We start from the raw sequence: 12,633 nt of genomic DNA on the forward strand, positions 1-12,633 counted from the left end.
GTATTATCTGGTAATATATGTTGAGGTGCAGGTGTATGTGTATGACTCACCTTGCAAAGAGAAGGCAGCCAACTCCACAGCTGTGTCAAAAGGACATTCCAACCTGAAATGTATTTGAGGCAATGGAGGCAAGGAGTTGGGGTTTGAGATGCATCCATAATACATGACATACAATCAATAACATGAAAACATATAGCAACGACCATATTTCAATCTTATACAACATATAAAGAGCATTATGTGATCAGAGTAGATTCGATTTTGCCACAAGACACATAGTTATGCTTAGGGTTCGAAATGAGCACCCGGCAAGCGCCAATGGCATGTAGAATTTTGTGTCGGCGAGTAAGTTACAGTAGCGTGTCAAATACAGCTGCTATTTATTAGCGAAAATACCTTTGGTATGCTATATTAAAATGGCTTGCAATATCTACATGACAGGGAAGGACATAGACGGAAAGGAAAGGAAGGAAAGCTACACAACTAAATATACTGAACGAGTACTTCTAACATTTTCCATAATGTGGAAATAATCCAGGGCTGCCAACTCTAATGGATTTAGCATGAGACAGCCACATATCTTACTCCCTCATGCCCACATGCATTTCCTTACACCAACTTTTAGTCTTAGGTTTCTCCATGATTTTAAAAAGTAGCTGCCAACTCGGCTTGATCCAAGTATTCTAATTGTACCTTATTTTTGAAAATTGGGAATAGGGGTCAAAGGTTATGTGCATAAAAGCACATCATACTTTGACCAGTTGGTTATGCTAGAGCACTCAAGGTAAATACATAAAACTTGGGCAAAAGGATTATGGGCCTGTCCTGAATCAATGTGCCAAATTTCACAACTTCCACAACTGACCTCCTTATTTTCAATGCATTTCCAACTAAAGTCCCATCTCAAAATGAACGTATATTAAGGCTGATTTATGCTTCTGCGTCGAATCAACGGCGTAGCCCCGCAGAGCCTTGTGCGTCACAGTATACTCCCTCCAAGCCCTCTGCCGTCACCTGGCACACACTTCCAAATAATTTTTACTTTGCGTCGAGGCAACGCGACCAACTCGCCTTGTGTGTAGATAGCTGGCTGCTTCAAGCAGCCTACTGTGGGGAGTAGCAACATGCTAGTTCACTGACATAAGCTTTGCTAATAAACTAAACACATATAAAGTGTCTATTTGTCAGAAACGTTTTGAAAACAGCACTTCGCCAGCAAGCAGTACTTTGTGGGCAGTTGTGGGAATGTTTGCTTGGTAACATAACATAAACTTTAAACACCATGTTCTATTTTCTACATCTGACTAACTTATGCATTTATCATGTATACAAACCTTACTGTTCTGTAACTGACCCTAGGCAGATGGATCAGGTCGTGGATCTGCTCAAGGTTTTTTCCTATATGTATCTCCAATTCTAGGGAGTTTTTCCTCGCCCCTGTTACCCATGGGCCTTCTCTAATTGTCTAACATTCTGTAAAGCGCCATGAGACATGTGTAATGTTTTGGCACTCTATAAGTGAAATTAAATTGAAATTGGCTGGCAGACACCTCGCAAATAATTTCAGACTTATTTTCTTGTTACAATAACTAGGTCATTAGAATGTACTGTGTCCATTTCTTGATAACTTTTACAAAATCTAACCAAGAAAAGGCCAGACAAATAAGACAAATATTTCAACATGGCATACTATGGAGTTTGCCATTCTGACTACCGTTTTGGTGGTGCGTAATGCAGACACAGGTGACGCAGAACTTTGAAAAGGTTCACACCGGCGTCCAGGCAACGGCATAGTGATTGTGTGGAGTCGACGCAGAAGCATAAAACAGCCTTTACACTTTACATGCTTGTCTTATGACAATAATTTCGATGGCTTTGGAAATCTGTAGTACACAGAACAGTGTGTTTGCACGACCAAATTGTTAAAAAAAAAGAGGTAATACACTCACTTGCCACTCAGTAAATCTTGCTTCAGTTGCAAAACAAAGAGGTATCTAGTGGAGCAAAGAAAAGGAAAAGCACAATATACATTATCTCATTCACACTACAAAAAATATAACACAGAACCCACATATGTACACCTGTGGCCTTAAAAAAAAGCATGAGTTCAAACACAAGCTTCAACCTTGTCAGATACCTTTTTAGTGCACACACTGAACGGAGCAGGAAGAATGGAAAACTTTCATTGAATTTAAAAAAGTGAACTAAAATCACATTCAAGGTCTTAAAGGGTGCCTTCATATCTACTTTGTTCGATGATTCTGACTTTTCAGTTTGGTCTGAACCAAATTATAGGTGTTAAAAGGTGCTTGGACCACGGTCCAGACCATAAAAACAAAACGGTGAACAGGTGGTCTCAATCCGAAAATCATTTTTGGATGACTCAGACTTTTGGACCAATCTTGAGGCAGACTATTGTTACACTTTAAACAATAGAAGAACAAGAAAAGGACGAGAATTAAATGGCTTTTATTAGTATCTCATCCTATCGGTCACTCAATGGATTGCTTTTCAATCGATGAGAAGTTAACAAATCCCAAATCCAGGGGTGATAGTAGAAAGAAATCCTGAGCCTTAACTTTTTTCCCTGGGAGGTAAGCGGGCTCCTAAACCAAGATACCGGTATATGCCCTGATCAACATAATTGTCAAGCGGGATCCAGGGGTCCCCTGGGAGAAGATTTTGATAAATAAATAAATAGATTCTGGTGACATTTGTGGATATAAATGGACATCATTCAGACATGAGATAAACAAACCCAATACGAGCCTATATTACAGTAGCATCTTTCTGTAGAACACCAGAGCTCCTGGGACCCTGGGCCTGGTAGGCCTGTTAGTTAATCCATCCCTGCTATTAACTGGTCACTTACCTGCATACTTATTTGCTTGTATAGCATAGTGAGACTACAGCCGTACCAAGAAAGGTCAGTGGGTGGCAATTATAATACTCAAAAGTAAACTAGGAATTGATTAGTAGCCTAACCATTGACTAAAGGGCATGAACAGAGACATTAATTTTTCTGCAAAATATGCACTTTAAATATGCATTTATTTTAAACAAGTTATTCTTTAGTTTGTCGGAGAGATTTATTTTAAATTATGGCGAGACAGACAGATGCGTAAGGGCGAGTTTATCCTCTGCCAATTTCTGACACAAAGTGACGAGTGGAAAGATATTGGTCTGTAAGTTCGTTGATGGGGATGGAGTTCGCTAAATATTTTAGAAAGGAAACTGATAAGTCATACAAGTTTATTATTCCTACAAAACAACTAGATACAATGTAGACCATGTGGGTGACACTGTTTCAGTGAGTAAAGATTCATTTTGGAATCTAAGAAGACACATTTCGCGGAAACATGAGAGTGAGCTACGGAGAGCAAAGAAAAGGTGAGCAATTTGAATATGCTTCACTAGGCCAGAGGCTGAAAGTAAAACTTGGATGCTAAACTTCAGTAGGCTAGAAGGCTGAAAGTAAAACTTGGATGCTAAACTTGGATGCTAAACCTGTATTCTTTAGGCAATTAATCACACTGATCCCTTTAGTTTTACGCTTGTGTATTGACGTTGCCAAGCTTGTTCGTTGATGCACTATCGGTGTTGCATTTTAAAATGAATGTTCTATGAGTGAAATTGCCGTTGCTCTTAGTTCTTTGGGATTTAAGTTTTCTGTTTAAGGTGACAATTCGGCTTGTATTTATTTCTCCCTCTTTTAAACTGGAGCGAGCATGTAGCCAATTCACTGGAGCGGGATGATTTTTAAGTGAAGCTGGGAACGAAATTGAGCGGAGCGACCTGACGCAAATTTGTGCGGAGGAGCAGCAGAGTAAACATCCACATACATGAGGATTGTTGAATTACTCGAACAGTTGCTTAACGACTAGGGTCTAACTCGTGCCGTGGCAGCACTTTTTCCCCTCTAGTTCCATATAATATTATCCTTGCGCACAAAGTGCAGAAACATGCTCCTGGTTGCCTGAGTTTTTGACACCAGCTTCCAAAGGGCTTTTCGTCTCTACTCACCTCCTCTATCCAAGACCAGCGTCATTTATCCTTTATCGACAAGTTTGGTGTCTTCGCCTGGCTTCAAGTTGCACTCTATGACTTTGTCTACATTTTGCGTTGCCAGTGTGGGAAACACATTCATAGTGTATGGGAAACACAAAAGATATTCACACGTGAGATCACACGAACGCGAACCTGATATTTTTTTTTTCCCGGCGTGCCGCTAGAACGCTTTCAGGCCTGCCAATCACAATTCGCACCTGAACTTCTCTCAAGTAATATATGAAATGAGTTTCAGTCAATTTTCCCCTGAATAAACAACGGTTGATGATGATGACCTATCCTTTGCTGTTGTGTACTTAAACCCTGGATAATTCTGTGCCAAGCCAGAGACGCATATTCTGGAGTACATTGTGCTTCGTGTGTGCCTCTCTCCTGTATACTGTACAGCCAAATTAAACTCTGAATCTCGTGTCTCACTTTGGTATACTATTTTTTTACCAACACTATTTATCAAAAATACAAGCAGGACACAGAAGTCCTTTTACTCTCCTTCATGCAGCAGATCTAACTTACCATAAAACATAACTTGGAATGTAGGCTACTTAGGAAAGAGAGAGAGCGAGCGAGAGCGAAAGAGAGAGGAAAGAGAGAGAGAGAGAGAGAGAGAGAGAGAGAGAGAAAGTCAGTTCCCAGGTTGGGCATGGGAAATCATAAAGGCAACATGGACAAGGAGGTGGTGGAGCTACGCTGTTCTTGTCATTTACAAGTTCAGGTTAGTTATCAGCCTGCCTTGCACTCACTAGCATACAGTTTGGAGCTGGCCAAACAGTGCTGGCCTATACTTACTTTGCCCTTGAAGAATAGAATTAGTGAGTCTTCAATGATTCGTTTTCCTTAAGCTAAGCATAACATGAACAGTATGCATACAGATGCATCTTGCTATTTAAAATGCCACTCTGCTAGGTGGCTAGGCTATATAGTTTGTTTTTAATAGCAAACAGAAATGTCAAGATAGCAACAGGTCAATACATCATTTAATTGTCAAAAAACACGCAATAAGTACAATGTACAGTGGGCATCGCTTTCAAATGGCCACTTCAGTCGCGCATTACGAGGCGTGGAGCTGCGTGAAGCTTTAGTACCACTTTCAGCCACTGTGCGCCGCTCTGCCACTGTACATCGCTCTGCCTGCCGAAAACAGAAAACAATGTTGGCGATTTAATACTATCTAGCGACGTTTTTAACAGGCTACGCTATAGAGGCTTAGACAACTATAACTCACGTTTTGGTTTCGTAAATTAATTTGCCCTACTTCTTGACTGCAATGTAGTCAATTGACTTTTGGGGGTTTCCCTTGTTAGTTTACGCAAACCAGGCCAAGAAGGCCGATTCTGATTTTGATAATATGATCTTAAACTTAGGTAAACAACGATGTGAATATTGTTGTCAAAATCTTAACCCAGATTCGAACTCTTGGACAGGGGACTGATAACTGCTGCGCAATGGTGCCTGTCATCTGCCGGCCTTAACATAATGCGCCACAGAATTATGTGCAGGTGCCCGTTTACGTCATTAACCACCTTAGTCCAGACTACTGAAGCTTGGAAACTATCATGGTCCAAACTTACAAAGTACTATGTAAGTACAACAGTTTTGGGAAACAGTCGTTAACTTACATGTTGGTTAGTTGAACGATGCATCCTGTTAGTAAAAAGCTAACCTCCGTAGTTGTACGGGAAACGCACCCCAGATCAGCTTGTAGGCCATTAGCAATCTCTTTATTTTATTTTATGAAGCCTACAGTAGATCACTTGCCACATTCTCACTTTCAATAGACAGATGCAATAGCCATTGGTCAAGTATTGAGTATAAAGCAATTAAGATAGTAGCCTATACAAAAAGTACTTCATACTATCATAAAAATTCGTTAAAACGAATAGCATTTTGCAACTTGACAAAACACTGGATTAAATATCGTAGGCACAGGAGAAAACTTGTACATCCATTGGCCCATGGGGGGGGATCACATGCCAGTTGCCTCTCCCTTCAGTGCTATGACTCTGTTGATGACTTTGTCCAGATGGTCTATGTATTTATTGCAACGTTCGGCTGTGAGTTTGTTTCGGCAAAAAAAACTCTATTGCCGATATCAATGCGTCTTTGTTCATGGGATTGGCCTCACAGCAGAGGCTTAGACAACTATGACCCACGTTTTGGTTTCGTATATTAATTTGCCCTACTTGACTGCAACAGTGGCGCCGGCAGGCGTAATCCTGTACGCACTGTGCATACAATTTTTTCACGGCTTTATTTGTGAAATCATTCAATATTAGCCTACAACAATAAAACAAAAACTTGGTGTGACAACTAGCCTATATTTATTGACTCGTGTAATCTGAATATTGGCATTATTCTGAATAAAACCGGAATATGGTGTGCATGGAAACCATAGACTATAAAATATGAAAACGTAGCATCATGACATAACGACGAGACTTGTCCTCTATGGTCACAGTCTACACATGTTTAAAATGTTGCATTGTTTGCTTACCTCTGTAGGCTTATTTAAAAAAAAAAAAAAACACTGTTTGGAACAGAGATTCAGTTAATGCGTAGAGCAGAGGTTCTCAACCTTTTCGGGGCTAAGGCACTTCATGACGAGTCGGGTTGGTGCGGGTGTTAAAAGTCTTTGACTGTGCGTAGGCCTATCATCTAAAAGGTTGGGACAACCAAAACAGCAGTGCAATGTATTTAGAGTGTTGTGAGCAAATCCTTATTGTTAGTAAGTTACCATATCTGTGTTTTTCTCAATCACAAATCGCGAGATAAACTCATTTATTATTTTTTTCTTTTCTTTCCCTATTTCGCGGGTTGGGCAGTGAAGTTATAATGCGCATAAGGTATGTTCCCCTAATTTGAGTCCGAGCCGCTTGCTCTGTAAAGGTATTTCTGTCCTTCCCAAACTGCATTAAAATAGTGTGCTTAGCAACCAGAATTTAAAAAAATTCTCGGGAGAGAAATCTCCCTCATCCCAGAACTTTTAAAAAGCCTGAAACACCCCTATAAACCCACGTAACCTACAGCCAGTGTTACAAGTTAGACGCTTTATGCGGTAGGCTATTTGATAAGGGATGACATGGGTAGGTTGACGTGATTAAGAGGGGCTTTCTGTTCCAGTTTATGTAACAGTTTTTCTTAAGCTCAATAAGGAGAGGCCCATGTTAGGCTAGCCTACATTTACCAAAAGCGCACATTTTGTAAATAAGGTCGGGTAACTTTTTTTTTTTTTTTGGGGGGGGGGCACGTATGTGTGTGCGGCGCCCTGGACTGCACCCTAGCGGCGCCCCTGGACTGCAATGTAGTCAATTGACTGCTTGCCAGGTTATTTTTATTTTTCTGTACAATAAACAAATACATCTGCTTTATGCCACAGAATTACGCACTTGGCCAGCCTATAGAACGGGCACATTTGGGAGAGAATAGAGAATGTACGCACGCAAGAATCTGTAGGCTATTTGTGGCTGGTTACCAGCAAACAATGTTTAATGCATTAACTCAAGACGTCAAACGTTTTCTAAACAATACAAAACAGAAAGGATGCAGCAGGCCTAGTTTGCAAGAAGGAGACATAAAGCGTGAGCATGCCACACTATCCACAGCTGTGGTAGTGGGGGGGTAGGAGGATTACTGTTAGCGCAGGATTTATATAAAATTCTTCAACAGAAGGACTGCCTCAAATGCAGGCTTGCCCAAAAAAAAGGCCTGTGGTTTGCGCAGCCTACAGTAAGTAGGTCTTAGTGAGTTAGGAGTCCTCTCGACTTCTTTTAAGCTGTCTCAGAAGTGGAAAGTTGCGTTCGTTGGGGGCAGGGCCGGATTAACAATTTATAGACCCTTGGGAACAAATGTCTGATGGCCCCCCCCTGCCCCCCAGCCAACGTGAATCGGGCGGTCAGTTAATAGGCCTATATCGTGAAGATTTTTATTGCCATTTAAGGCACGAGTGCATCTGTGAGGCCAAGCCTCACCAAGTAGCCCGTTTGTTTACAACTAACATTACATTTAATTAAACTGCTTATAGGCTATGCTGAAATAGTTTTCAACATTTTGAATATTAGTGTCGGGTGAATTAGGAAATGTTCTCAAAGTAGCCTTATGGCCCCCACTGTCAAGCAATATAACCATACAAACGTGCGCACGCCAATGAATCGTGCTCTCACGACAATCACGCCGTTAAACTTAAATAGGTTAACATCACTCTAAGTGCTGTGTACATCATGCCAAAATCGCAAGCAATTTGTTGCTACACAACACCTGAAACTTTCAATTTCGCAGGCAGTTAACGTTATCAGTAGGCTCTCCTAGTTATCAACAATGACTTCACCCGTCTGGCAATTCTTTAATATTTCCGACAAAGACCAAAAATACGCTATATGTAATGTATGCAACAGAGCCTTATGTATCATGCATGTAATGCCTCATGCATCACTGGCCAAACTGGCGAGTACGTTTTTATTAACACCCACCAAAATGAATTTTAACCCACATTTGGTGGGTGTTAATTTAGAACCCTGACTATTTCTTTTTTATTCTTTACTTTTTAAACTATTATTTGACAATTACCCTTCTTTGCTTTTATTTGCTATTACTGTTTGCTTTTGTTTATGTAAAAAACATTGAATGACGTACAGTACAGTGGGCAGTGCTTCGACTTGGCCAGCTTCCCTCGCGGTCCGCGCGCAGGATCACGCGGTATCACGCGACTTTAATTTGTATTTTTCCAAATTCCCGCGCTGCTTTGTGCCACAAAGACACACTGTGATAACGTTCTTAAATCAATCTTTCCCGGGAGCTTGCATGCTACCAGTCCTTCCTTTTCAAATGTGTTGCACCTGTTTGCACAATTTCACAAATAATCATATGTGGTTAATAATATGACAAATAATCCCTGTGTACGGGGACCGAAACAATGCATGCCAACTTTTTCCGTGTTTATGTATTTTAACTTTCCCCCGCTGTCTTGCCGTTTTAATGTTTTTCCGTAGAATATCCCATATTTTACTACTCTCATAACATTAGCCCTGCCATCGGGCCTGTCTCGGTGTTGCTACCCCCTTGCCATTCCAACGAAACAGATGTCTTCAAATCATCGTTTTCCTTGCTTGAAGGCGAACTTAGAGTGCAGTGTTTCCCCTAGAAAATTTTCCAGCAGCGGTGCTATTACTGGGGGGGGGGGGGTTGTTGCGCATTTTTTTTATTTTTTTTTTTTATATCATACCTTCGTGTTTCTTTTGTGGACATTTTCAGCTTTCTTTTACATTATTGGTTAAAAATGATAGAAGAAAAATGAAATGGCACAACCCAGAAAAAGATTATTTACAATTTATTTAAATTTGTCTTAATGGCAAAGGCCACACCCAATCTGCGAGCACTTAATTTTTCTGGGCTTTTCAAAGAACATCTCTAAGGCTCTTTGGTAATTGAATTTAATTGTTGGGGGGGCCATTAATGCTGACACGCATGCACGTAGCCAGATGCTCTCCTTGTAGTCTATTTCTCAGTCCCAAAACAACAAACCCACGTATAAAAAAGTAAATACTCACTTTTCTTCTACATCACTCCCACAGTTACCATACAACTCACTCACAATTAACTCGAAAAGGACCAAGGCTACTTGACTGAAGTGCGACCGTTCGTCTCACCGTCAAGAGAACGCTGAAGTTATGAGAACACGTCTTTCTGATAAGAGAATGTAGGCTCCTATGTCTAATGCCGCAAACGTAGAAAAGGTCTGTTTGTGATAGCCTATTATAGCTAAGTGGACAGAATTTAGGCTATACGTATATGCCAACATATGCTCATATTTCCTTTAACTATCAGAAAGTTTAAACAGGCCTAGACTGTGTTCGCCTAGTTTTCCCATGCAAACATTACATGTAGCCCTACGCTAACGTTACAAGTCTAGGCTTACTCTATTGCATTACTTACGTTTTAATAATTTGTCGTTGAATGTTGATGGAGGCTCATCTTTGGGAAATCAGCTCTCTGGATAAAATTGTCAGCCGGAGCAAGAGTTCTCAGAGTTGACGACACCGGACGTAAATCCAATCAGCAGAAAGAACCGCATCACAACAGTAGGCTAAATCGCAACAAACTTTTTCCCCCCCATGTTAAATTCATTTCGGTAATCATGAATTGGTTTCCTTTATGTATGTAGGCTAGGAGAGGAGGATGCATGTTTCACATTAGTGTCAATGTGTCAAAGCAGGCTTTGGATCAGAGGAATTGCTCAAGCTTAACATATGGCATAGGCTACAAGCGAATTCACGGCATACAAACAGCTTCGTGATGAAATATAACTAATATCATTTTTTATTGTCACCAGGCCTATAAGTAGGCTATTTATTGTGTAACCTACAAGTGAACGATGACACCATAGGCTACACTGTGGCGGAGCAAGACCCCCATCAGTCGGATAGCTAAACAATGTAACCGTGTTCAGAACGTAGGCTAGCCATATGGGCTGCAGACTTGTCTTTGGGCTTGTAATCACCTGACACATCATGCCGCATATATGTCCTGAATAATGAGAGGCTAAGTGCGGATTTGATGCACTTAACTTACTCAAGACTTTCAGAAAACAATTTCGAGATGACGTTGGCCGTTGTGCTTTTACAGTGTGTTAAGTGAATCTCGTGATATTATATTGCAGCGGCGCTGAAAATCCAGCGGCGGCGCTGCGCCGCTGTTAAATACACTGTAGGGGAAACACTGGAGTGATGTTAACCTATTTAAGTTCAACGGCGTGATTGTCGTGAGAGCACGATTCATTGGTGTGCGCCCGTTTGTATGGTTATATTGCTTGACACTGGGGGCCATAAGGCTACTTTGAGAACATTTCCTAATTCACCCGACACTAATATTCAAAATGTTGAAAACTATTTCAGCATAGCCTATAAGCAGTTTAATTAAATGTAATGTTAGTTGTAAACAAACGGGCTACTTGGTGAGGCTTGTCCTCACAGATGCGCTCGTGCCTTAGATGGCAAGAAAAATCTTCACGATATAGGCCTATTAACTGACCACCCGATTCACATTGGCTGGGAAGTCAAGAGGACTCCTAACTCACAGACCTATTACAAAGATACTACATCAATCTGTATGTTTCATTAGGCTACTATAGGCTATTTGTTTTGCCTTACTCTTGATTCATTTAGGCTAGGCCTTTTTATTCAGTTATTCATCATCTTCCGTCCTTGTGTAGCGCACGCATTCTCAGACCTGTCACCTGCCACTCATCGTAAGGGAGGTGTTTGGAATAATTCCCGCGTTACAATCATCAACCAATCAAGGTGGTCACTTCAGTCAAGCTCGTGCATGAGTAATAACGTCATCCATAGCAACGAAGACTCACTCACTCTTAGTCAAAGATTCTAGCTCAAAAGCTCCAGAATCTGTTCAGGAGTTGTCATTTTCCCTTACTAAGAGTAGGTCTGAAAGGCTTTGTGAATAACTTAATAAGAGAAACTCCTAGCTAAAATCTTTTATTGCTATTTAGGAGTAGCCTACTCCTAGTGGTAAGATAAAAGGCTTTGTGAATATGGCCCCTGGTGTCTAACCCAATGCAAAGCCCATTTAAATAATGGTTGAATATTAGGCTACTGATGATCATTGTTATTTAAGAACATGCAGTGCGCGTAGGGCACCAAAAACATCTTGCTTGTAAAAAATCATCATACCGCACATTGTAGCGGGTCTGTTATTTAAAGGAGAATTCCGGTGTGATATTGACCTAAAGTGTATCAAAACATGATACCGAGTGTGAACGTATGTCTCATAGCCCATCTCGGCTTGTCCCCTGCACTCCAAAATCTGGCGCTAGTTAGCCGATGCTACCAACATCTTTTTCAATAGTGGTGCTTCGGCATCGGGCTAGCCATGCAAATAAATCACTGTTTTACACCCATTTACGAGGCTCAATGTATCTCCACACTTCATTGGTAGACTTCCGAGGGCCCTGACATTTAAAACGAGACATTGAGAACTTTGAAAAAGCACTGGTAGTTTACTTACAAGACGATTTATACAGACAGTATCTTCACGAAGTTTAGCGTTTGCAGCCATCTTGAATTTAGTCACGATAAGTCGAGCAACGAGTAAGAATGAACAGCTATGATAAGGGATCAGATTCCAAAAATAATTCAGTGGAAATGCATGGATTCCAGTTGCTGCTACTGGAAGAAACTGGAATCCATGCATTTCCACTGAATTATTTTTGGAATCTGATCCCTTATCATACCTGTTCATTCTTACTCGTTGCTCGACTTATCGTGACTAAATTCAAGATGGCTGCAAACGTTAAACTTCGTGAAGATACTGTCTGTATAAATCGTCTTGTAAGTAAACTACCAGTGCTTTTTCAAAGTTCTCAATGTCTCGTTTTAAATGTCAGGGCCCTAGGAAGTCTACCAATGAAGTGTGGAGATACATTGAGCCTCGTAAATGGGTGTAAAACAGTGATTTATTTGCATGGCTAGCCCGATGCCGAAGCACCACTACTGAAAAAGTTGTTGGTAGCATCGGCTAACTAGCGCCAGATTTTGGAGTGCAGGGGACAAGTCGAGATGG

At 40.9% G+C, this 12,633-nt stretch overlaps 1 protein-coding gene across 2 annotated transcripts in view; it reads right to left on the minus strand.

Annotated features, from left to right (window-relative positions):
• epb41l5 (erythrocyte membrane protein band 4.1 like 5) overlaps window positions 1-12,633 on the minus strand; it is a 293,140-nt gene that overhangs the window by 238,646 nt on the left and 41,861 nt on the right. For both annotated transcript variants that reach the window (XM_042066156.1, XM_042066163.1), the window contains 2 exons: window positions 1,950-1,994; window positions 51-103 (listed from right to left, as the gene is read on the minus strand). In XM_042066156.1, the coding sequence (XP_041922090.1) occupies window positions 51-103; window positions 1,950-1,994 (98 nt within the window). The remainder of the gene's footprint in view (window positions 1-50; window positions 104-1,949; window positions 1,995-12,633) is intronic.

This window comes from Alosa sapidissima, chromosome 2, assembly GCF_018492685.1.
Source record: "Alosa sapidissima isolate fAloSap1 chromosome 2, fAloSap1.pri, whole genome shotgun sequence".
Taxonomy (NCBI): Eukaryota; Metazoa; Chordata; class Actinopteri; order Clupeiformes; family Clupeidae; genus Alosa; species Alosa sapidissima.